At 44.7% G+C, this 26536-nt stretch overlaps 1 protein-coding gene across 1 annotated transcript in view; it reads left to right on the forward strand.

The window, feature by feature from the left end:
* The window catches only part of RASA3 (RAS p21 protein activator 3), a 132721-nt gene extending 119699 nt beyond the window's left edge, over nucleotides 1–13022 (forward strand). Inside the window, exons 19-24 of the mRNA XM_082058721.1 lie at nucleotides 2238–2344; nucleotides 3281–3363; nucleotides 6793–7004; nucleotides 7754–7857; nucleotides 10386–10569; nucleotides 11166–13022. Coding sequence (XP_081914847.1) covers nucleotides 2238–2344; nucleotides 3281–3363; nucleotides 6793–7004; nucleotides 7754–7857; nucleotides 10386–10569; nucleotides 11166–11241 — 766 coding nt within the window. The 3' untranslated portion in view covers nucleotides 11242–13022. The remainder of the gene's footprint in view (nucleotides 1–2237; nucleotides 2345–3280; nucleotides 3364–6792; nucleotides 7005–7753; nucleotides 7858–10385; nucleotides 10570–11165) is intronic.
* The last annotated feature ends 13514 nt before the right edge of the window (nucleotides 13023–26536 follow it).

Genomic DNA, 26536 nt, shown 5'->3' on the forward strand with positions numbered 1-26536 from the left:
TATTGCCATATTGTATCATGAAGAGTGGGTGGGAATTTTCCCAGCCTTTGATTTGATTTTTCTCCAGATTCATTGGTTTGTTAATGGGGTTTCTGTTTGCCTTTGCAATGTTTTTGTTTGCTTTTGGTTTTTTAATCTATCTTTGCTTCTATTAAGAGTATCTAGATGGAAAGCTATAGCAAATGTACTTCTGAATGAACGTACAGTACCAAAGATTAGTCGCTGGCACTTGGGTTTGCTGGCATGGATCATGCCATTGCTGCTTGACAGCTGTCTGCCTGGTTCTTTCCAAAAGCAAGAGAATTAAGAGGAGAAATAGTCCTGCCATTCTTGTAGGTGAAAGGGGCCTGCTGATGCTTCCAAGCAAGGCTAAGGTAGATCCAAACTCAGGTATACCATAAACATGAGAAAAAACTGTATCTCCAGCCACCCAGCACTGAAATAGATTTCTTCTTGTTATCTTCTTACCTTTGTGCTTCTGACTGTTGCTCTGACTGCTCACACACCCTGCGAATGTTAGAAACAAATAAATCCTTTAAATTGACCTGATAACTTCTGCAGCTTTGAATGCTTGTCACCTATCTGTGGGAAATAAAAGCACATTCCTTCCTTGGCTATGAAGAATTTAATTAGAAGTGTGCTCTTAGTTCTGCAGTATGGAGTTTGCATCTTTCAAAGAGGGTGGGTCTGTAAGATTTTGCAGTTTTATGTCACCTTTTAAGTGTTGGCATGAGAAGGAAGAGCAACTATCTCGAAGAGCATATTGTCCAACCCAAGGACATCTGCTCTTCCCTTGAAATTTGCCTTAACCTTGAAATATGAAGACTACCACCAGTGGGCCTGGTGATGACCTCATTCATATGGTTTTATTAAATATTTCTCAAGTGGTCCAGGAATAAGGACCAGAACAGTAACTGTCTGACCGTTTTAAGAATGAGAGAGGTGTGTGTCTACAGCTGGTTGCCGTGTACAGTCCTGGTCAGCTTTAGCCTACACAGCTTGGAATGGGCAGCAGGCACCAGCCTGGCTGGTTACAAAACAGAAGTCTGAAGGAGCTTTTCTGTTTGAGCTTTAAACAGACCTGTGGCTCAGTGGGATGCAGTGTAGTTGTTTCTGACTGAAGATACCAGAAGCAAGAAACAGTATTAGCTGTTCTAAGCATTTTAGCTCTCCTATTGAAAATCTTCAAACAAACCATTAGCTGTTCTCTCTGTGTGCTCTTTGTGCTGTATAGTGCCTTCCTACTTGATAAAAACTGCTCTGTAGTAAGTAGTTTTTACTGGCTCCTTTATACAATTCTGTATTTGGCACAATAGTTAATGTAATGTGTAGAGTAGCTGTTATCAACTCTCTACTGTGTATGTGCACACATTTTTTTTTTCCCACCAGTATGAAGTCACTAGGCTTTCCAAGGTCACCTTGAAGCTTTTGGATTGATTTAGTGGTTAGGAAGGTGGTGGATGCATTACACTTTCTTGTAAGCTAATTCAAGTCTGAAATTAATAAAAACTGACAACTCACTAAATGAACGCCGTCCTCTGCCAGAAAAAAAAAGGTGGTGTTGGGGGATTCCAGCTTTTCAGCCATCAGATTGCTTCATATGTTATTGAAAACCCATTTCCAACTGCAGCATCAGTGTGCAATCTCAAATGGAGCTGTGGAACATCCTGATTTTGTTTCTAAAGCTTGAGAGTGACTAAAGCATGTAAGGGTACAGCCCCTGTGCTCCAGAGGCCTTATACCTGCCTTTTAATTATTAAGCATACTCTAACCCTTTTGAGCTTTCTCATGGCTTAAAAAAAGAGAAAATTAAAAAGCTTGTAGAGTTAACAGTACTAACCATATACTGCCCTTTTTCTGCTGTAGTAGGAAGCCGTTTGGCTGGATTTGTAACTAAGGAAAGGGCACAAGCTGCAGTTCAAGTAACTGACTAGAACCCCTGTGTAGACTACAAGTCAAGCTACGTCTTGCCACTCATCTAGGTCTAGAAGAAGGATAGACTTAACTAACAAATGCACTAAACCTATCCAAATGTGACGTGACTTTCCTTGTCAAGACAAGGCCTCAATAATTAGAAAGCACTGTGTGTCCCATCCTAAAGCTTCGCAAGTGCCATAATGTATGTGTGTATATATAATGTATATATGTATACATCCATATACATAAATACTATTTTATATGTATGCATGCATATGTAAAATCTGATGTATTGTAACAACTGCTGTCCTGTTTACCAGGTTCATGATCAAGAGAGCACAAGGAAGAAAACGATTTGGTATGAAAAACTTCAAGAAGAGATGGTTTCGCCTGACAAACCATGAGTTCACCTATCAGAAAAGCAAAGGTAACAAAAGTTGGCCCAGTCTTTTTTTGATACCTTAAAGCATAAGGATTGTGTAAAAGCAGAAGAGTGACATCTAGATTCATAACTGTAGAAGACACAGTGCAGGCAAATCTGTCAGCTTGTATGTTCTTGCCCTTCTTTTAGTATGTCTGTACTGACTATTAGAGAAGTTTTTTGGGTACCACAGTACCCTGTAAATTAGCAGAATATTTGGTAATATTTGTCTAATATCAGTTACCAACATCATCTGGAGGTTTCACAGTTATGTTGTAGATTGTCCAAGGAAATAAATCTTGGGATATAAATACCTTACACTGGGATTTGGGTTTGTATTGAACATTTTTAGCTTGTTCTCATAAACTCTGTAGTGCTGGCACAACTGCCTGCAGTAGCCAGGGATTTGGCTGCAAGCTTTGAACTTGCAAAAATATATTTGCTTAATGTTGCCTAACATCAAAGATTTTGCTTTTCACAAATTGTTCTGGTGTGTTTAGCGGTACACAACAAATGCCACTTCCTTCCATCATACAAATAGAGCGGGAGTTAAGAAAGATAAGGAAACACAGTCAGATCATGCCAGTCATCATTTCACACTCAACTTTGACTTCTTACGTCACCACCATCAGCTAGTTCAGTTGAGCTGTCAGGAATGATTTCTTTCATTGTCACCTTCTCAGGAAATAGTCTGAGTCCTGCTGCGGTAGTCAGCGTCTAAGGGATTTACTAGCATAAGGTAATGCAGCTGAAAACAGAAATCAACTTAAGATAATACTTAAGGACCATGCTAGGAAATCCCTGCTGAGTGAAAGGTGTTTTTTTTCTCGTGCAGTCAAAATAATCTTCAAAGGAACTGAATCAGCCCTTGGAATAATGGGAGAGGGTGAAGCTGAGTTGTGAATAGGTTGCTCAGTATCTGTGTGTGTGTCTATTCTGCAGGTGATCACCCCCTGTGCAGCATTCCAATTGAAAACATTCTGGCAGTAGAAAGACTGGAGGAGGAATCCTTTAAAATGAAAAATGTAAGTAAGTCATCTTCATTAATTTACTTGTTAGGCTGGTCTGGATCCACCAGCCTAATCGCCTTTTTCCCTTTTGTAGCCCGGATTGGGTTTCTATTGAAAGATGTACAACCACAGCTGCTTGTTCTGTATATAGTAGCAGGAGTTTCCAAAAGTACAGCCCATTCAGATTCTTAACAGCCCAGTCAGCAGTCCTTGGGTTTCGTGATCTGCAGCACACTCAGTACTGACCGCTGCTGATCAGCTGTCTGGGCTCCATAATGTCGGACACAGGTAAGAGAATCGAGTCCGTGCCCTTTCTGCCAGACCTCTCTCTCGGAGGAACTGTCTGCTGATAATAGTAAAGGATCACATCTTCTTTCAGGGTTCCTTTATCAGTTAATGAAAGTGCATATATATATTTGGGTTAGGTCATGTGCCAAAACAACATCTGTGCTGTTGCCAGTGTGGTTTAGCATTTTAATTGCCACATTAGGGAGTAAAGTACAGCTATATTTCTCACGCGTGGAACACTACTGCCAACTTCTGTATGCGAGACGTGCCATCCATTGCGTAACAACAGTTCCTAGTAGACATGATCAGTTTAGGTGATATTGGGAGCCTTTTTCGTGCTCTTTTCCCTGTAAAGCTGCGTATGGTCCTTAAAAAGTTTTATTCAAAAATAAACAAAAATACCAGCTCAGTGTTTTCCAGTTCTAAACATGCATCTACTACAGTCTTCTTTATACACATAAGAGGTGGTGACTTCTAGCTTTTCTGCCTTTACGTCTCTCCTGCCATCTACACTGCCTGTGGACACCATGCATGGCAATGCTCAAACCTGCCCTAAACATTAACAAACTGCTGTTGGAAGAACCTGAAGTGAAATACAATGCTTGACTCCTTAGTATTTTCCCTCTTTCAGGTATTAATTTGGTAGCATATCTCTCTCTGTTAGAAGATGGAATAAGTTTAAGTTCACTTGCTTCTGTAGCACATCTTCATTGTACTGTAGCTGGCTCTGCTCCTTATCACTCATGTTAATTACATAGGTGAAAGCAACCAAACTGCAAAATAATTCTCAAGCTATCAGAAGGCAGCTGTAACATGGTGAACTATTGCCAGCTGTACTCTGCAAAATAACTCGATTGAACTTACAGTAGCCACACAGTTGAGAGAAAACTTACTGTGTGCGGAGAGGAGCTGAGCTGTAATTCTGATCAAGTCTTAAGTGAGAGCAGTCTTTAAATTATCTTGAGTCTACTGGGGTAGGATGCATCCAAAATATCCCTGTAAAGATTTATTATAGGAAAAATATTCCTTCATTGTTAACATCAGAAGCTATGGGCTATTTTGGTTGCTTAAATTCAGTATTACCTAAGAAATGAAGTTGACTACACCCATTCTGGAAAATAAGGTTCAGAATCTTTCCATAAGCAATAGAAAAAAACATTATCACCTTCCCATGCTAATATATTCCCATTTATCTTGCCATATATAAATAGAATACTGCACAAGAACAGAATTCTCAAAACACCACAGCAGATGCATTTGCGATGGATATTCCATCCTGGGTGCTATGTATGATTAAAGATCCACATTTTCTATAAATATTCTTTCTGTTTCTGTGCTCGGAATTGCACCCACTATGTCTTCCTCACTCCAGTACCCTTTGTCTTCATTAAGCAGAGTTTGGGAAGTGTGGGGGTGGCTTTAAGTACTGTTCAGGTCTTCTGTGTTGTCTGAGGAGCAACTGTTGGTTTTGGTAGCATAAAGGTCTTGCAACCACTTGAAATTCTTGGCTTAGTTGTGGTCTTCTCAGTAACAGTTGCCATATGTTAGTTCACTTAGGTTGATATCCCCTTACACAAAGCCATACTCCTTAAATCTGTTCCTTTGTCGTAATGCAGAAGGCTCCATTTACCCCAGCAGCACATTAAAATTATTTTCCCTGTTGTTCTGTGTTAACATAGGGTTGAGCTGCACACCCGTGTCTTCCCCATTCCTTCCTTCACTGTTCCCCAAACTTGAATTGCCAGTTATATCCTGAAAAGCTTTATTAAAAAGACTCTCTCTTTGGCTTGTATTTTGGCAGTGACGGACTGATCACACTAGCAGCACCTACACTGCTCTTGTGTGTTGCACCTTTCTAATTACTGCCTGACATCTATAATGATACTAAATTGTTGGGCCTTTCCCTTTCCTGTTAGAAGAGAGACTGTAATTAAAAAAACCCTGTTTGTTCACACATTAGCAAGTATATTTGCAAGCTCCTTCAAAGTATGTGCACCTAAAAGTGTCACAAGAGAAGAAGACATCGTGCCTGGTGCCAATCTGCAACATTCTCCTGACCAGCTAGGTGCAGAATTCAGGCTAGTGTTTCAGGTCTTTGTAATAGACAAAAATGAATTTCAGTTTTGGTGGGGTATCTTTTTTTTTTGTGCATCTTTTTTTTAAAGTAGCACAGAGAAACCAGCTATATGGAAAATAATATTCCACATGATGTGGGCAGTGTAATGTCTAATGATTTGAAGAGTCAAATGAAGAAGTAGATAGGGGAAGATAATTTAGGAATACCTGAGAGAGGAAAACCCATTAAAATTGAGTTTTTGCAGAAGCTAGAAGAAATGAAGATGGGTGACATTTGCCTTTCCAGAATTTGCAGTTAAGATCACTAACTTGAGCTTAGTTATCTTCAGTGCATGATCAGTATAATCAAGCAGTAAGGCTGTGCATCAGAACTTGCTTCGTTGAGAGGAGAAAAAGAAATGTGACTGTGCCATTTTAGGTTGCAAGCTGTTCCGAGCAGGCAGGAGAGCTCTAGTTTAGATATTCAGTGGCCAAGCCATAACGCAGAATTAATGTGTAATTATTTGAACCGCCTTATGGCAATTAAAGGCAAACTGTTTTGCTGCAATTTGCTAATAGCAACTATAGTTGGGTGCAGAAGTGTGGAAGTTAATAAAAGGAAAGGATCATGCCAAAATAAGTGGTGAAAGACTAGATATATGGCAGTATTAAAGCGAAGTCGTTTCTAAGGCCTGATCCAAATTCTCATTTTTCTCTTTTCTGCCCCCTGCTGACTTAACATTGCTTTTGAGCCCTGCACAGCGTTCCCCTGTCAGCCTTCCAAAACTTGGAGCTGTAGCATTACTAAAATTGCATCCTTGAGGCTGACAACAAATCTCCTTGAGGCCCAACCAGCAAGTTGATATTAGCTGTTTGTAAATCATCTCCTACAGGAACAGTATCTTACTCCTTGTACCAGGTGAAAGGTCGTGTTGTTTTAAGGGCACATTTGCTGCTTAGTTTTGCGATGGCATTTATTTATTGGTGCATTCTCTTAGTATGCTGTGGTTTTCCTTTAAAAAAATCATCTGTCTGAGCCCAGTCTTAGGTTCACCAACTCATTCTGGTGGTTTATTCTGTTGCTTATTTCTTTATTTGCAGATGTTCCAGGTTATCCAGCCTGAAAGAAGAGTCCTATATATCCAAGCAAATAATTGTGTGGAGGCCAAGGACTGGATTGATATCCTCACCAAAGTTAGCCAATGCAACAAGAAGCGCCTCACAGTCTACCATCCCTCTGCCTATCTTAATGGCCACTGGCTTTGCTGTAAAGCTACTGCAGATAATACTCCTGGCTGCACACCCTGCACAGGGTAAGGATTAATAACGTGCCCTTGGTCTAGGTATTGCCAGGTGTTGTTTGTCTCCCCAGCATGACTTGTAGGTGAGCAGGCATTGTGGTGTTTTCAAAGGCCATCTTTATTGTTTTTCTGATACTTTCAGTATCTGCAGATCTCGGTCAAAATGTTGAAATATTTAGAGTTCAAGACATTGATAGGAGTTGACTGTGGGGTAAGATACATGGGTTCTGACCATCTGTCATTAATAAAAATGTCAGAAATCCCTTCAGTGTCCTGTTTATAAATTCTTGAAACAGACAATCATAAACTTCTAGATTTAATTCTAACTTAATATTTTTCTAAGGGGACCACTCATGCTGTCTGTTAAATGAAAAGATACTGTCTGGTCCATAGGAAACTATTATCATCTAAAATGAGGAAAGCATCAAGTTAGTCTCAGAATATAAGAGCTGGACAGTTGGGAGTTCAGTGCTTTGGCTCCTCCATCTGGTTGTAGCAGACTAATTCACCAAAATGTCTGGATACCAATACAGTCCTCTCTTTCAAGTCAGAGTGAAAACATGCTGGATAAATCTAGGCATAAAGAAGTTTGAACTTGTCTACCTTTTCTTTTGGGAAACATGGAAGTTTTGAGCTCTGTTACACACAATCTGTTGGCTTTCATGAGTGTTCACTGTTATTTTCATCCTTATTAAGTGCTTTTTGTGCCATAATACACTGTTTAGCATGTAACTTCTGCCTCTCTTCCTGATGCCTTACAGAGGCCTGCCAGCAAATATACAACTGGATATAGATGGAGATAGAGAAACTGAGCGCATCTACTCTCTTTTCAACTTGTATATGCCAAAATTGGAGAAAATGCAAGGTGAGGATGAGAGATCATTGCATCTCCAATACACTTACCAAAGAAAAAATACCTGTGAAAAATGGGATGTTGTAGTTAGACCAGCCTTGCGAATCACATTCTAGAACACAGTGGCCATTACTAAACTGGTTTCCCCTTCTGCTCTCTTGAGGCAGTTGTGTGAATTGTTTTTGGTGCAGTCTCATAGTCTGTACAAAGTTATTTGCATAATAAACAGTTGTTTGAAATACGGGTCTTAAGCACAGCATCCTAAAATAGCATAGGCACAGAACATTGCTTGAATGCTCTGAATTGACAAATCAGAGCGTACACTGAACCAGAAGTTTACTGATCCTGCAAAGAAGCACCAGCAAAGCTGAGGTTTCAGTGGAACCTGGTTTTGTGTTACCAGGAGTCATGTGTGCATTCCCTGATTCAAATCCCAAGAACAGGCTGGATATAAATGGTTTCCTCAGGAGGGCTCTTTCGGAATTATCAGTGAAAGGTGACCTGTGGACGTCTGTGCCATGTTGCACAGTGAAGTTTGGGCTGGGAAACCGTCAGGAGCTGAGGGGAACAGAGATGTGACACGAAGGATAAAATAAAGAAGAGACAGCAGAGGAAGTTAGCACTAGTAAGCACGCCAAGAAAAGTATCCGGTATACACAGTGCCAGACTTGAAATCCCAGTTTAGCACAGGGAGTGGCAGGGAAGCCTCCACTGTGGCACTGGTCTTTAAATAGGACGTTATTTTATAATATGAGATAAGCCAGTGGTGTCAACCACACAGATTGGAAAGCACTTTAATCCACTCCTGGCTGCCGTGCAGTTGCAAACTTAAGATCCCCGCCACTTCCGAGCTGTCTGAACCGATGCCCAGCGTTCCCCTCTCACCACTCCTCTCTGCTAGAGCCAGGGTCGAGTTTCAGCGTTGGGGAAAAGGACACAGGTCTGGTGCAGACAGTGCAGCAAGGGGAAGGTAACAAAAAAGCTGAGACAGTTAGAAAACTGGGCAAAAATAGAGGAAAAAGTGAAATATTCTCTCTCCCCTTCTAATACGCTCAGCTGCAATGCAGGAGCAGATAACATGATGAATGTGTTGCAAATGTTCATGTGTAACCGGTGTCCTGATCTCTTAGCCAGGAAGGCTCCCTGGTAAGATAAAACTTGCCCCTTCTTAGGATATGTCCTTAAGCAGGCAGCCAGGCGCCAGTCATGGCATATTCTGTTTATGCTTATTGTATGAACCTTTTAAGGGTAATGCGGTGAAACATCTTACGTGACTACTTCAACCTGTAATTGTTTTGAAGTCAGTCTGTTTTGCAGTGCTGTACTTGCTGCTTAGCTGCTGCTTACGGATGGAACTTATCCTTCTGGCAAGTAACAAGGGCAAGTGTGGGTCCTGCACCTGGGGAGGAATAACCCCAGGCACCAGTACAGGTTGGGGGTGGACCTGCAGCACTGCAGAGAAGGACTTGGGAGTTCTGGTCGACAGCAGGTTGACCGTGAGTCAACAATGGGCCTTGTGGCCAAGAAGGCTGACGGTATCTTGGGGTGCATTAGAAAGAGCGTGACCAGCAGGTCAAGGGAGGTTCTCCTCCCCCTCTACTCTGCCCTGGTGAGACTACATCTGGACAACTGCATGCAGTTCTGGGCTTCCCAGTTCAAGAAGGACAAGGAATTACTGGAGGGAGTCCAGTGGTGGGCTATGAAGATGATGAGGGGCCTAGAGCACCTTTCTTTAGAGGAGAGGCTGAGTGAGCTGGGTCTGTTCAGCCTGGAGAAGAGAAGGCTCAGAGGGGATCTCACCAGTGCTTATGAATATCTTAAGGGTGGATGTCAAGAGGACAGGACCAGACTCTCTTCAGTGGTGCCCCACAATAGTATGAGAGGCAGAGGACTCAACCTGAAGCAGTGGAGGTTCTATCTGAATATGAGGAAAAACTTCTTTACTCTGAGGGTGCCAGGGCACTGGAACAGGCTGCCCAGAGAGGTTGTGGAGTCTCCTTCTCTGGAGATGTTCAAAACCCACCTGGACACATTCCTGTGTGATCTGCTCTGGGTGAACCTGCTTTAGCAGGTGGGTTGGACCAGATGGTCTCCAGAGGCCTCTTCCAACCCCAACCATTCTGTGATTCGCGCAGGCCAACGCTGCAGCACAGTACAGAGTTAGGCCTGTGTCAGAGCTCCCAAATGGTGTGCCTGGGTTACTGTTAGTGGTAACTGAGATGGAAACATTGCCTGTGTAGCAAAGGACAGCTTTGCACCAAGCTGTGAGCAGCTCCCAGGCTTGCTGCCCTTTCATCACGAGATGAGGGGGAGAGAACGGACATGGGACGGGCTCTGTGCCTGCCAGCAGCCCAGCAAAAGGACAGAGAACTGCTCCTTCTGCTCTTGCTGTTATGTCGGCCACAATTCTGTGGTGATCTATACAGAAGCAAACTAGGGAACTGTATAAACCCCAGACTGAGTATTTTTAGTCTTTTTTTTTTTTTTTTCTTCCCTGCCTATCTGATACCTATTCCCATACTTTATTTTTTTCCCCTCAGAGGCCTGTGGCAGCAAATCTGTGTATGATGGACCTGAAGAGGAAGAATATTCTACATTCATCATTGATGACCCTAAGGAGACATATAAAACACTAAAGCTGATTATTGAAGGTGTTGGAACTTTAGAGCAGGAGCATGCTCAGTATAAGAGGGATAAATTTAAGAAGACAAAATATGGAAGCCAGTAAGTATAATGGGCTGTCCAGTCAGAGGAACAATCCTGGAAAATCATATTTCCTTTGCTTATGTTCTGGCATTCACCATATTCATGTTCCAAGAAGATCCTGCAAATGCATACAAAGTAGGATTGTGATTTAGGATTGATATCACAATATTTTAAAGGACTGTAAGGAATTTAAAAATGTTTATTTTTTAGTGCAAATTCATCCATAAAAATAAGTGTGGGGGAGGTTGTTTTGTTGTCATTTGTTTTTTTAATTTTGAACCTGGGCTCATGGAATGAGCAGTAAATACTGGCAGATACATGTACTTACCAGCTTATTTTAGAGTGTTAGTTTAAAAAAGGGGAAGAGTGGCTGATACAGCCACATGACTGTATTTTGTGTACACAGAAGTAACAAAGGAGCATTCTGTGCATGGCTGACAATAAAAGAGCTCTTGCAGTTCAAGTAGGATGCAGTATTATCAGTACAATTACAACTTCGATTTTCAAACTTAGGGACAAGGTTTTGTCTGTTCACCTTCCATTCTAACATTTTGACGTCCTGAAAGAAAATTCTCTGTATAGTACTTTTTCCATTTTTTTTTCTTTTATTTTAGAGAACATCCCATTGGTGACAAGAGCTTCCAGACATACATCAGGCAGCAGTCAGAGATCTCAGCACATTCCATATGAAGAGCAAAGGAAATCAGAAGACAGTGCTGAAGGGTCGACCCATGAAGCTAAATAGCAAAACAAAAGGGAAGCCACACATGTAGCAAAATGTATGGGAAAGTGTCAAGCTTACAAACTTTGAGACTTGCTAAAACCTATTCTCTTTTCAAGAAACTGTTACAAGAGTTGCTATGCACTTTATTCATCTGGTTATTGACAGATGATAAAACTCTGCCTTCTAGGCAGTTGTTGTCATGTGTATTTTTAAATTTGCTTTGGTTTCTTGGAATCTAGTGATCAGTTCAATGATCGAGGTGTGTGGACTTCATCTTGACAACTTCCATACAATTCCTTATGTTTCAGAAACCAAGCATGCTGCTAATATGCAGCATTTTCTAGAATGGTTGTTTGTTACTGTTTTTTTTCCTGATTAATGTATATTATGCCACACCCCTGCGTGCTCTTGTAGGAAAAGTTTAGTAACACTTTTAATGCCTGCTTATAGAAAAGAAGCAGAGAAAAAACCTCTGGTGTAGTCTCTTGCATTGTAGCTTGTATTCTGAGCAGGCCAAGGAGCAGGCCTTTTCTTTTTACAGCAGCATAATTTTTGCTAAATGTGCACAGTTTTTAATAGAAATTCAGATCTTGAATGGTACTCTTGATATTTTTGAGATACAAGGTCATTTCTCCAGACGCATTCAGCAGCCTTTGGTTTTGAAGATGCAATCTCAGCGGTATAATAAAACTGACTCTCAGAAATATGAGCAAGAAAGGAATGAACTTATGTCAAAGCTACGTGTCTGTTTCGTGCAGTCAAGTGAATGGTAATCTCTGAAAGTCTGCCAACCGAAAGGCAAAGTAAGCTGATTTGAAGGACCTTTGACCACCACAGCGAGAAGGAAGAATAGAATACAAGTCTGGCAGCTGAGACGCAGAGACTGCCGGGCACAAAAGCCATCAAGATGGGTTTTCATTGGAAGGATGTTTAAGCACTGGAGCCCACGCTGTCCTAGTACCACATGTTTTTTCTGGAAAATAGGTTTCTACTTTTCCAAAAATGTTTTAAAATACTTTTTTAAGAGACTTGCCAAATGATATTTAGTATGTTAACACGCGTAATGGTAATTTGTTAATATTCTGAGTGTAGTGAAAACGGAATGAGCTGTGTATCTCACTAATACCAACAAAAGTCATTAAGGAGGGGAGTAAAGATCTGCTAAATATAAGGTATATATTTATGTATGCTGTTTAGTTGTACACCGTAACTTTCCTCTGTGTAAGGGTCTGATTTACAAATGTCTAGCTTTGATGGCACAGAAGCCTGCATATGGGACTTTAAGCTTCTGTGGGGTAGAAGCTAGTGTTGGGTTTAAGCTGAATTGGAACAGAAAGTATTGGACTATAAGTTTAATGTGAAGATACCTGTATCTTTGCTTTAAGTATTACAGAGTAACTCGTACCTGTGTCCTCATCGCATCTGACATGATTTAAGATGGCTGAAGTACTTTGAATGCCTCTGTTTGTTAGTGATGCTCTTAGGAATGAGGTTTTCTTTTTGTTTGAGTATATAGTAGACCACCTCCTTGTAGATGATAAATAATCTTTTATTTGTCTTCACCCAGCAGACTGGGGAAAGGGAAGTAATGAAGCATTGCAGAGATGCATTTTGGACTCCAAGCTTTTAGCTGCCATGAACTGCAATTTTTAACATGTATTTGTAACTTAATATTGTTTATAAAATACTAATGACCTGTAATGTGTGTTCTACTTGCCAATTAAAAGAAATGTTTTATTTCTGAAAACCGTGTGCACATTTGCCATCTGTTTAGATTCACAGTGGCCAGCGGGGTGCCTGGTGGTGCAGCATCCTGTTCAGAGTTGGAACATGGATGGAGATCCTTGTGAGTGTAAACCAGTCTCTGTTGGGGCTGCTGAGTCCTGTCCTCCCTCCTTCTATCCCAGAGGTGTCAAACTCATTTTGATGAGTAGTAGTAGTTACATTTATACAGGCCTAAAATTACATTCAGCCCTTTGAAGGCAATGGTGAGGCCAATGTGGCCCCCAGTGAAAATGAGTTTGACACCCCTTGTTCTATCCTTTTTTCTTGGGGCAGCATTGCACCTGTAGGACTCTGCAGGGAACCAGATTGGGCACCTGAGCCAGCCACAAACTACTCTAGCAAAGTGAGCAGTTGTCCCTCAGCTAGAGCAGCATCTCCAACTGGTTCTTTGTGTTACTACACAGCTGTTGCTGCTGTGAGGAAGGAGTGAGACCATTGAAAGGACAGGAGAAAAGAGTTGAGAGCACAGCACCCCACTTGCATATCGGCTCATGGACCTATGGAACCACCACGCTTCTGAATCCCTTTGCCTTTCTCTGGCAAAACCTTGGGCATGCTGAGGTTTGTGCAAGTTGGACTTCTGCACCTTGCCAGTCCTCTCCGGATACTCGGTGTGGATTCAGCCTTGGCTCTGAGACGTCGTCTGACAAGCTGCACTCCCAGGTTCTGTGGGGAGTGTTTGCAGGAAGGTGAGGAAACAGCCCCTCCAGATTGGAAAGCTGTTGACCGGCTCATTCAGTGTGTGTTAGTCCAGCTCGTGTTCAAGGTAACTCCCGCGGCTGTATCAGGCGCATCTGTCACCAGAACCCAGGTGTATGTGTCTGAGAAACTTCTGGAGAAGAGCTTCTGCAGGCACCCTCTAGCTGAGTGACAGTAGTGGCTTGACAGGTAGACCACAGCCAGGAAAGAAAACCTGACTGGTAGTGGAAGGTGTAATACATCACCTGTGTGAAGGTGAACTTGACCACAGTTGTGCAAGTGTGTTTTTGCTGGGGAATTGTGGGTTTTGTTTTAAAAACAAGGTTTTAAATAAGATGAGGTAGTAAACTGACACAGGATTTGTAAGAAATGAGCAGAGCTAAATGCAAAATTACTCATAACACCATTCCCAGGGCTCTTGTTTTCACTCAGTCTCATGCAGCATATACAATAATTTTGTTTTCCTGCTAACATGTCTCAGCACAGGTCAACAGGAAATTTTGGAAGCTGCTTTTCTTATGCCATAACTTAATTAGCAGGGTTGGTAAGGGGAGTGAAGTGTTTTAAAACTGGGCTTCCAATACTTGCTTAGTCTCTGTCTTCTGTCTGTCTGCAGCGTATGTTGCTGATGTTCAGAAATGCTCAGCACATCCTGCCTTTGAGAGATGACTTGATAGGGACACTTGGGACAGCATCCCTTATATCTGGAATGAAGAAAAGAAAATAAAAGCATAGCTATAAGTAAGTATGTATGGTCAGTTTTCTTTCTTTCTCCTATCCTAGCCTGAAAGGCACAAAAATGGTTTGTGACAGAAAAAAATTCAGAAGCCAGACTGTTGTCTCCTGAGGGTCCTGATGCTAAAGAAGACCCTTGTGCCTGTTTCCTCCCTCTCTGAATGGGAGCAACAGGTCCCCAGTGGCCATGGTCCGTGTCCATCCCAGTTGAAAGGAGGTGTCTCTGGACAGCAAATGTCAGAATCATAGAATGTCCTGAGTTGGAAGGGACCCACAAGGATCATCGAGTCCAACTCCTGTTCCTGCATATGACAACCCCACAGTTCACACCATGTGTCTGAGGGCTTTGTCCAGTCTCTTCTTGAACACTGTCAGGCTTGGGGCCGCGACTGCCTTCAGACTGGGGCAACCGGCTGTGAAACTGCACACCTAAAGTCAAGATTCCTGTTGGAGTTTCCTAAGGCAATGGATTGGGGTTTAGTCAACAGGTAAATCTTGTCACTTGTGTGTGCGTGTTTCCTAGGTGGATACAATGGAGGTGGAGAGCAGCTGCTGCAGTGATGAGAAATTGCTATAGGGTCCTTTTTGTGCTGTGGCTGTTGTGTCTGAAGCTGTGCTGGGATGCAGTCTGTTGGGCAGCAGGAGTGACATGCCTTGCACATACCAATGATGTCTTAAAGCTCTGTTGGCAGCCATGGCTCTTGGTTCTTCACCCAGTAAGATTTTAATGAGGCCGCTGTATGGATGAGAGAGTTGAGGAACATGATTCTTGTCTGGAAATGTTGCCATGTAAAAATAACCAAACGGAAAAAAAGAAAAGCACGCTGTGCTGTGGGCATGGCATGCAGTTAATTGCAAAGGGCACCCAGGGCCCAGCACACCCTTACCAGGCTTGTGGAAGCCAGTGACTGCTGTCTGAGAAGCTGTGAGAAGTCTGGGAGAACTTTTGTTCTCCCAGAGAAGCTGATTTGAGGCTAAGGCAGCTGCCTGTGCCATGCAGCTCTCTGAGGCACTTAAAGGAAAGGCTGAGGGAGCTGGGTCTCTTTAGCTTGGAGGAGACTGAGGGGTGAGCTCATTAATGTTTATAAATATGTAAAGGGTGAGTGTCAGGAGGATGGAGCCAGGCTCTCTCAGTGACAACCAATGGTAGGACAAGGGGCAATGGGTTCAAACTGGAACACAAGAGGTTCCACTTAAATTTGAGGAGAAACTTCTTCTCAGTGAGAGTAACAGAGCACTGGAACAGGCTGCCCAGGGGGGTTGTGGAGTCTCCTTCTCTGGAGACATTCAAACCCCGCCTGGACACATTCCTGTGTAACCTCATCTGGGTGTTCCTGCTCCAGCAGTGGGATTGGACTAGATGATCTTTCGAGGTCCCTTCCTATCCCTAACATTCTGTGATTCTGTGTGAATGTTGATTTGATTCCCATCTCCATCTCTCCTCTGCAATACTCCACGCAGTTTTGAGGAGGTATTTCAACTTGTAATCCCATAAGCATACCTATAAACAGAGAGGCTGGCCTGGACAGCAGGAGAACACGTGAACCCTGCCTGTCCCCACGGTTAGTTCCAGGAAAGGGGCACTGCAGGAGGACTGTGGTGTAGGGCAGCGTGCAGCCAGAGGCTGGGACTGATGCCGTGCCATGCCTGGAGATAAAGTTGAACAGCATCTTCCCACAAGCCACCTTTGGTATTCATTACAGCTAAAGACAAAGGCTGGCAGGCTGGCTCTGAGCTCATGTCATTAAACAGTAAATGAATCATTCTAAAGCTCCAGTGGGCACTGGATAAAAGACAAGGCTTTAAGACAGTAGTGCTGTATTCCTGTGTAAGATTCTGATTCTGGGCTGTGTAAGAAAAGACTGAAAGAAGCCATCATGGAGCAAAAAATTGTTCTGGGTTCCTAAAATAACCTAAGATAAAATAGGGTCCTAGGAGATTCATCTGGAGTCTAGAAACCAGCCCTCCTAACTTTGGAACAAATCACACATGCCTTTCCATTTCAATTCCCATTTTTCATCTGCTGCACCATCTGAGTCACTCTGATTTACCTGAAATGTTGTCCTGGTTTTGTTAAAAACAAGTTTCTCTTTCAGTGAATTTTGCCTGTCAGCTAAAGCCTTCATATTAACTGCATTTTCCTGGAGAACCAGACACATGTTTTGGTAAACCTAGTAATGGAATGCAAACTTATTGATCAGCATGGATGGACATCTCGCGAGAGGGGCGACGAGAAACAAGTGACTAAGAAACTGACCAACTGTGTATAACATTCCATTCATGTGAATACTTCATATAAAAGTGGGAGATCACGAGGATCTTGTCCCTTTTGCCTTTTCCCTTTTCCCTTCTGCTTATGGCCGACCTTAGGAGAGGATCTTGCCGGTCATCCCTGAGAACTGAGGCCTAGTGACAGACTGAATCCAGCTCCGGTTGGCTGCAGAGTCTAATCCAGGACTTTGGGTGCCGGCTCTGCAGTTGCTGAGACTTTCAAGATTGGTTTTGTATATTTTGTATTATTTTCTCTATTCTTATTAGTAGCATTAGTAAAACATCTTTAATTTTTCCAACTCTCTTCTCTCTGTCCTTCTTTCCCTCCCAATCGCCTGTCCTGAGTGGAAGGGGGGGAGAGGGAGGGGCAAAGAGGGGGAAGTGGGGGGAGAGGAGGTTAACAATACATCTGCCAGGGTTTTATTGTCACCCTGCAATCTTAACCCTCGACAAATGTTCAAATTACTGGATTTATCACGTTTACACAGGAGTATTACTTTTAACCATAAAGTTGCTTGGTGTTAGCAGGTTTGCCTGCAAAGTAAATGTGGATGTGTTGATTAAGCAAAATGCTCAGCAGCAGCCTGGGCTAAATGTAAAGGACGTTAAAGATAAAAAGGGAATCAGCTTTTTACTAGTTTGAAAATGTTGCTGTGCTGAATTTTACCAAAAACATACCCCAAATGTACACAGTTTTGGTTAACGTTGAGGGAAAATTTTCTGCACAAGCGTGGGGCCTGTATCATGTCTGACTAATTTTACTAAGTTTCCTTAACATCTTTAACTTGTGTTGCAGTTGCACTGTTCTTCCCTAAGGCTGTCAAAAGGAAATATGGTTTTTATTATTCACTTGATGCCACAGCAAATGTACTGCCTGGATATGGACTCTTACATGAAAAAAAATTATTGATAGAGGTGTCAATGGTACGTAGGGTTGTCATCAGGTACCAGAGGGGAGGATGAGGGAGTTACTTGATTTGATTTGATTTGATTTGATTTGATTTGATTTGATTAAGAAAGGCTCTTCGGATAAGTGTAGCTGTGTATTTCCCTGGGGATGGAAACTAAAGCTGTAGTCATGATGTTTGTGTAGAGATACCTGCTGATGGGAACAAAGTACATTTTATGAATTATAGGGGAAGAAAAAGGAAATACTTCACGAAAACAGAAACTGTGCCCAAAAAAGGCCACCCTGAAACAACTTGTATTTTGCTTTCTTTAGCAAGACTTTCTGTGTTACAGCTCAGCTATAATTCCTACTCCTCATCCTCTCCAGAAGCCGTGACATCCTGTGCCCATGACGGGAATGACTGGAGAGGCTCATAGCTGAGCAAAGCGACTATAAAAATAGACAGGCTCATCTGTGATGTCTGGAGATGCAAATTCTTTACCTCCCGCTGAGCCACGATGTCGTGAGGACAACCCCATGGTATGTTTTCTCTTGTGGTAAAGGCTCCTAAAGAGATTCCTGCTCCCCTGCTCTGGCTGTGGCTCAGCTTCCCAATAATAGCACTGACGCAACTGGGAGTTGTTCAAAAGAGGGGCAGATTTTGGAAAAACCTAGATCATCTACCCAGCCAGGTTTATAGCAGCATCACAAGCACTTGCATCAGCACACCTGATGAGGTGGAGTGGGGACAAACCACCCCCAGATGGCTTTGACACCAGGGCAAATGCATCTCCCAGCTATGCTCAGAACCTGTTTGCTTCCAGCACCAATACCACCTCATGCTCCCTGTTAAAAGCTCCGATGTGTAGTGCCACCTGTGACACGACCTTCTCCTGAAGCCAGCATTGCCTGTGGGTATGTCCGCTCCCCCAAAAACTGACTGTTTGTCACCAACAGTATGCCAGACAGTAGGTGACCCTGTCCCTGTTGTCATCTTCTGCCTTTTCTGCATGTGCAGCCTGATGGCTGCCCAAGGATTCTGCTGATCTAGCATGAGAACCAGGCGAAACCAAACAGAAATTCAGCTCTGAGATCTGGCTCTTCCTGCTGGCACAGTTCCATGTTTCCTCAGGGTTTACCAAGGAGTGACAGTCGCTCTGGCACCCTCCCCACCAGCTTTTTGCTGCCTTGAAATGCCCTGGTAAAGACCACCACAGGCTCAAAGGCAGGTTTCCCGCTTGAGAGCCATACCTCAACCACGTTTCTCTGAAAAATGCCATCCTTTTTCACTCCAGAGAAGTTCCCTTGGCGTGGTTTCTCTCAAAGGTGCCAGGAAGGGGGAACAGCAAGCAAAAAGCCCTCATATAGAGGGCTGAACAAGTTATTTTGGTGTGTTGGAAGGAGATCAGAGAATCATAGAGTGTCCTGAGTCTGAAGGGACCCACAAAGATCATCGGGTCCAACTCCTGTCCCTGCATATGACAACCCCACAGTTCACACCATGTGTCTGAGGGTGTCGTCCAGTCTCTTCTTGAACACTGTCAGGCTTGGGGCCATCACACCTCCCTGGGGAGCCTGTTCCAGTGCTCCACCACCCTCTGGGTGAAGAACCTTTTCCTAATGTCCAACCTAAACCTCCCCCAGCTGACGCTTTCACTTTATTTAGAAGTTGCAAGTACAGGAGAGAGGAGATGAAGAGACTGGCAGGCCTGGGCAGGTAGGTAAGTATCAGCCAGTCACATTAAGGGAAGGAAGGCCTGGAAATCCTCTTGGGGGCTGGAGGAAGGCAGCACCCATCTTCCTGGGCTAGAAGGTGCCAAGTGTTTCAGAGCTTGCTCTGTTTTTAGGGTTGGACCTGACACAGTCAAGGTAAAGCAAGAGCCAGGAGGCCATGGGCAGGCTGAAGCAGAAGAGTCAGGGCTGGTTTTGCCCACTGGGCTCCCAAAGCCAAAGTGGAACAATGCTCCCTTAATCAGACGACTCAGTAACTTCACTTCCTCTGCCTGTATCCTGCCACAAGAGTGACCTCATCGTTTCTGCTGTGTTCCTCAGAGCAACACCTGGGTGAAAACCCTATGAGGCACCACACAGCTGTGTGTGCATGTGGACCACCTGCCACTGCATAGGCTGTCTGCCCACCTGGGGCCAGCAAGGAGGAGAGCGGGGGACATCTCCCCTGGCTCCCCACTGATGAGTGCTGTGGGATGGGGCTACTGGGGGTTCTTCCAGGCTCTGCAGGTGAGGTTGCTCTGCCTAGCACCACTGCTCCTGCCAGTTCATCCTCCCTTTAAATGTAACAGGTTGGCCCTGTCCTTCAAAAATCGTCCCCATCTCTTCTCCCTACCTGGTGCCTGTGGCCATTGCTCCCAGCATCCCTGCTTCCCAGCACCTTCCTCTTGTCCCAAGTGCCAGGCCCAGCCTGCTGCCCCTTCCTGCGTCTCAGACCTCTTGTTCACCACTGCCCTGGTCCTTATTGCCATCACTTAATTAGAGAATCACCAGAAGACTTGCTATGGAAGGGATCTCCATGACCCACCTCATCCCACCTCCCTCTCAAACAGATCAGACAGATCCTTTCGACTCCTCCTGATAGTGCTGCTACCTGTGGGGCAACACCACTGTCTTCACTCGGTCAAGGAGGCCACTCAGGTGGTGACAGAACATTTCAGTGGAAGAGGAAGGAAACTGGTGAACTCTTCATGGAGTATTTTTCATTTTTTCTTCCCTTACAAACACAATAAGTGCAGTGCTGCTTGGAGCTGGTGGGGTGCAAAGAGAAGTATTTCCACTCCATAGGCAACTATGCCAGCACCCTTGTCTGTAAAATCTCACTCATGTGAGTATTTGTATGTAGCAGGGGCTGAGTGTTCAAAAACTGAGATCAGGGGCTTTGAAACTGCATGAATCAAAAGTGGATATTCTTTTGCAGAGGATGGGAAATTGTGTTCCACTGAATAGGTTCGTATAAAACTCTGACAGCACTGTTTGGGTGTTACTTAACCGATTTCTGACGTCTTGATAACATCCACAGGAAGCAAGATCTGTAGTCCAAATTCACTCAATAACAGCCATAAGACACAGAAGATGGGATCTGTCTCTCCAAATATAGATGTCCGCCACGTAGATGCTGACATTTCAGTTAGTCACCCAACCTCCTGTAATAGTCAGGGAAAAGAGAACGGCCCCTCTAGAGCCAATTTTGGATGTCTGCCCTAAGATTAAGTTAAACAGACCCTAGAATTTTCAAATTCTGTTGACAGCAATGAACCTGTCATGATCGCTTCCAGAGTGTGAGCTTATGGTCAGACATCTACAGCTGGTGGGGTGAACCCCGCCCAGGCTGACAGGAGAGGAGCCCGGCTTCTGTGATGTGTGTTTCTTTACTCACCCTCATTTTGCAGCAGCGATTTTCTTGCAAGCCCTGGTTCCCCTCCCAGGGTTCTTCCCCCCTGCTTTGGGTGCCACAGGGGGGCTCAGGCCACTAGGTGGGGGTGCTCGCATGCAGGATCCGTCCCACAACCCCGCAGTGCTGCTCAGCCTTGGGCTGTTTTGCAACGATCCCAACGAGGACAAGCTCATGAGCACTTTCCCTTGAGCACCAGCACTGGCTCTGTGTGTTACTCACCTACCCAGTGCCACATGATTGACCCAAGTGGGATGCAAGCCCACTGTGGGTTTCCACTGATCTCACCAGAATGTGCTCCACAGGCTTGAGCTGGCTTTTTGTTCTTCCACCTGCTGCGGCGGGACAGGACCACACATGGTCAGGTACAAAGCTGGGGCTGCTCTGGTGCACCATGATGCACCATGAAGGCTGCCAGGACCAAGTGTCCCCTCCCAAACAGGCTTGTACTGGCAGAGTGAATCTGAGCAGAGATCATGTGTTCACGGTGTTTTTAATTGGGTACATGGCACCAGAAAAGAAGGATATTGCTGTTTGGCAAAGGGCAGCCAGAGGTGAGAAAGGTAAATCCCTCGCTGTCTCAGCATTGTCAAATCAATCCAAATGAGGAGGGTCACTGTTCTCCTGTGATATCACTTAGATCTGGGGCTCCCAAGCAGCAATGAATTTCCTGGTTATTGCTTTCAGTTTACTTTGTACTTACTGTTGTATTGCATGGGTGTGATATTGATCTTATTTTAAGAATTTCTGCTCCCTCAATTTGCATCTTCTGTCCCCTTTTCCAATGTGGGAAGGGAAACACACTTGCCTGGGTGAGCTGCACATCCTTGTTGTTAAACTCACACTGGCAAACAACTTATCTCTCCAGTGCCACAAGTGATTCCTGTGGTGCAGGTCACAGCTGGGGAACTGTAGACCTAGGGCTGACCTCATGGTCAGTTCTGGGATGCCTAGGAAGAAAACACGAGGCCACAGGGCCTTGCAGCATTAGTACAATATCCACCACATCCACATTAGAGCTGACCCAAAGGATTTATGTTCTGAAAATAGGTCTGAAAAAAAGATTTCTAGAAAATACGAAGGATACTGGCTTTCTTAAATTAAGGAGCAGGGATATCCTCCTATTGTTTTTGCAAACACTAACAAAACAAGAATAATACTACATTTGATCAGGATTGTGAAATATAATCAGGGGAAGACTTCTTTAGAGCCCCTCAGCTGTCTGACCACAAACAACCTTAAGACAGACTAAGCATCCTTTACGCATCACTGTTTCATTTGCAGGGGTCAGGTGGGGTTATCAGCAATGCAGAGTCCTTAGCAGAAAGCTGCTGGCAAACCTTCTCTGCCTTCTCAGAAGAGCTGGGCTGCCTCCCGGGCTGGACCAGGCAAAAGAAGCAGGAGAGAGAAGGAGCGGTGCTCAGTAAGCAGCCACATCTCTGGAGCTGCTCAGACCTTGCTCTGAGGAGGGATCTGGGCCTCAGCTGGATGGGCGGAGAAACTTTCTCCATCAGCCTTCTTTCATGTCCCCTCCCCAGCACCACGCACACATTCAGGCCTCTCCCCTGATATACCATAACCCAAACCTGACCTCCCCCAGCCCCTTCTGCTGTCACTCGCCTCCTGTGGTGTTGGGGATGGCTGCTGGAAGCTCTCCTGGCAGGAGCAGATCCTACTGCCCACAGCCACCACTGGCAGGACTGTGCAAGCCCAGGGAGTTTGCCAAAGAGAGATGTTCTAGGCTGGGACTAGTGTACATTGAAGTGCTGGAGCGGGTCCAGAGAAGAGCAACACGACTGGTGAAGGGACTTGAACATAAGACCTATGGGGAGAGGCTGAGGGAGCTGGGGTTGTTTAGTCTGGAGAAGAGGAGGCTTAGAGGCGACCTCATCACTCTCTATAACTACCTGAAGGGAAGTTATAGCCAGGTGGGGATTGGTCTCTTCTCCCAGGCAGTCAGCAATAGGACAAGGGGGCATGGGCTTAAACTCTGCCAGGGGAAATTTAGGCTGGATATTAGAAAGAAATTCTTTACAGAGAGAGTGGTCAGGCATTGGAATGGCCTGCCCAGGGAGGTGGTGGACTCGCCGTCCCTGGAGGTTTTTAAACTGAGATTGGACATGGCACTTAGTGCCATGATCTAATAAATGGACTGGAGTTGGACCAAGGGTTGGACTCGATGATCTCTGAGGTCTTTTCCAACCCAGTCAATTCTGTGATTCTGTGTGTAACGTGCGACTGTGTAGCACCTTTCCAGGGCACAGCCTGGAAGATGTAGCACAAATGACAGTGGCTGTGTGGCTTTTCCTCTCCGCTCTGCACAGATCAGCTGATTTCTTTTTGTTTGCACTTTGTGTTTTTCCCTGGAAGGCAGGTGGTGCTTGATCTGCAGATATCCCTTCTTAATAAATGTTTGCCTGAGCTTTGAGCCAATGTCAGGACTTGGGAGTAGAGCACTTCTCAGCCAGTTCCTCCTCTGGAACACCACTAAATAACAGCGGTCTGTGCTTTTTGCCTGGGCAGACGCAGAGGCAGGGCTGGCTGGAGGTGGTCTGGCAAGAGCTGTGTGTTTGTGGCACAGGCTGCTTTTGGCTACGTTGCCAGAGACTGGGTGTTTTGTGCACTGGCTAGCCGAGACATCTGTCTCCAGATGCTGGAGCAGCTCATCCTTGGCTGTGAGAGCTGACAAGGACCAGCTGAGAAGCAGACAGTAATTAAAATAGAAAAGCAGAGCTTCAGCCTGGGTTGTTCATATGTCCGTGTTGCCTTACACAGAGGACTAACACCCACTGTATGATGCTGTGGTTGGTTCACGGGGAGGCTGTGATCTGTAGTGCTTATTTCTAAAGGGCTACCCTGAGCCACGCTCCGTTTCCTTCAACGTGTAACTTTGTGTTTAGGTGAATATCTGCTCTCACCCCTATCTGCTACTTAGGTTCCTGCTGCTGGTCTGTCTCACACCCATTTTCTGTGGCCTAAATTTTACCTTCCTCTTTCATTGGGGTCCTTGTCTTATAATATAAAGCAGCAGTTTTGGTGGGAAGGGCTGTGGACAATGCAGAAAGCAAGTTCATCTTGCACCACAGAAGTAGCCGTGTGCTCAGAATGCATCTGTTGAAAATGCAAAAGCCTATGAGAGGAACAAGAAAGCAGTGTTAAATACAACATAATTTCTCCTGCCACCTGTTCTATTTCTCATATAATAGACACAGGTGAAATGGCTCTGGAAGATTTCCACTCAACAGAAAATAAAGAGGCCATTTCCCACTAAAGGGAGCTGTGTGTTACCATGCATGTTTTCAAAGGCTGGGGAAGGCACCTCTGGGCTAAAACTTTGCAGAAAAATGTTCCATGAATGAGAAGTTCTCTGAGATGATTGGCAACCAAAAAAGATGTCAAGGATGGGAGCAAATTCAGCTGTAAGAAACCTGCTGGAGCTAAATCTTCACCTTTGCTGCTCTCTGGAGCGTGCTGCCTTTGTGGGTGAGTAAAAGTGGAGCTGTGTTCTCTAAGAATGGATCATTTTTTTACTTTAAACACTCAGCATAATGCACAAGATAAACCACCTCTTCCTCAGGCAGCGAGAGCCTCACATCCAAACACCCTCCATCCAGATATGCTTTAGACTGCTCCATGAGAGCTGGGCACTTCGGTAGCCTAGCACTCACTAACACGGGACCTTTTCCACCTCGCTCAGGAGTGGGGATCTGGGTGGGACTGGGAGGCATTTTTGATGCAGTGAGTGTATGAAACACCTACATCAGCCAAGTGTCACACATTCTTTCTCTTGTTAAGTGGGTTTTAGCAGCTTTACCCTCAAGGTTTTGAAGTATCGACAAACAAAATGAGACTCAGACTCAGTTGTGAGGGCTTGGTGGATTAGACCTTGCCCTGAGTAATGCCTCCAGCAGCCCATCTCCTCCTCTCCTCTAAGCCACTCTCCTGCCTGAAGGCTTTGGGAGGCACGAGGGGAGCATATGTACACCCTGTCCACCAGATAGGAAAGATCCCACCTCACACCATCTCTGAGACTGCTGGTGGTGACCACCCGGCTGAGCCCTGAGCAAACCCCAAGCACTCGCTCATGAGCATGGTGCATTTCTACTGTGGAACTGGAGAAGCAGAGGCCATCTGTCACCGCTTGTGTACAGCTCCTGAACTCAAGGAGGTGCTCCTGGGAAAAGTCCAAGGGACATGACTGCAGTGTCCCTGATAACCTGTGAAGTCAGACGAGGTAAGTCACTGGAGCTGGTCGTCATTTGGTTCCCTTGGACCAGAGAGGGAGCAGCAGCCTGCTCAGCTTTTGATAAGAAGAAGGTCTATGTGGTCTTAAACCCTTTCAAATCCCACCAAAATGAAGAGTTTTGGCTTCTTTATCTGAAAAATAACACCCCATAACCCTGTTCCACACAGGACACCAGTTGGCACACTTCTCTGCTGCCTCCCCTGTTCCTTGTTGAGACCCGCTGGTCCTACAAACCCTCTGGCCAGCATGAGCTTGTGACTATATACCTCTGATTTGGAAGGTACAAAGACAGCAACAGACTCAATTGCTGCCACGGTTAGCCTAAATTCAGCAGAGACAGATGCAGGAGAATTACATGATGGGGGACATTTATGTGCCCTTATCACACATGTGCATTCAGTAATGCTTGCTCACCACCACCACTGTCTGCACTTGGTTCGTATCAACAGCACTGAATGGAGCTGTTGCAGTATTTTAACTAGAGGACTGTTTTTCACTGAGATACTCGGAGGATTGGAAGGAACTGGAGTATGAGATTTTTGTCTGTCAGCTGGCCCTTCAGTTGGGGGAGATCTGAAGATGCTGTGTCTGTCGAGTATAAGAATTATGAAAGAAATAAAACCAAAACCTGCGTGCAGACAGGACACCAGAAAGCTAAAGAGCCTGAGCAGTGCTGATCCCTGAGGACTGACACTTAATTCTGGGTGCTGTGGGGCTGTCTGCAGCACAGCTGCTCCAGCTCAGACTGAGGCATCTGAAAAAATATTCCAAGAGCTTTCCTTCCCATAGGCCTTGCCTCCATGTCAGCAGCCCTACGGTGTTTGTTTGAATTACAGGTCATTTTCCATCTTATAAAGCATGAGGCTTGCTGTTAAACAGTCAACAGGCTGGGGGAAATCCACCATTTCCCCCATGGTCCTTCAGTAACATTTTCCCCACTCTGCCCTGCCTCCATCAATGGGACTGGCATGTTTTCTTGCCAGTTACCAGCGTACATCTGCCACCAGCTTCCCATGCTCATGGAAAGTCCTGCTGTAATCCTGAAAAGCAAAACACTATCTTTTGCTGCGACCGAATCAGTCACCGCAAAAAACCTATTGTGTGTCAGACACGTCATCCGCAAAGATTGGGTAATGCTTATAGTGCTCCTGGCAGCGCTGCAGAGGGAGGTAAATCTCATCAGATCTCAGCACAGCCTGTGTCCCTAGAAGCTCTGGAGAGCATCGTGTCCTC

The sequence above is a fragment of the Streptopelia decaocto genome, assembly GCF_964273445.1.
Source record: "Streptopelia decaocto genome assembly, chromosome: 1".
Lineage (NCBI taxonomy): Eukaryota > Metazoa > Chordata > Aves > Columbiformes > Columbidae > Streptopelia > Streptopelia decaocto.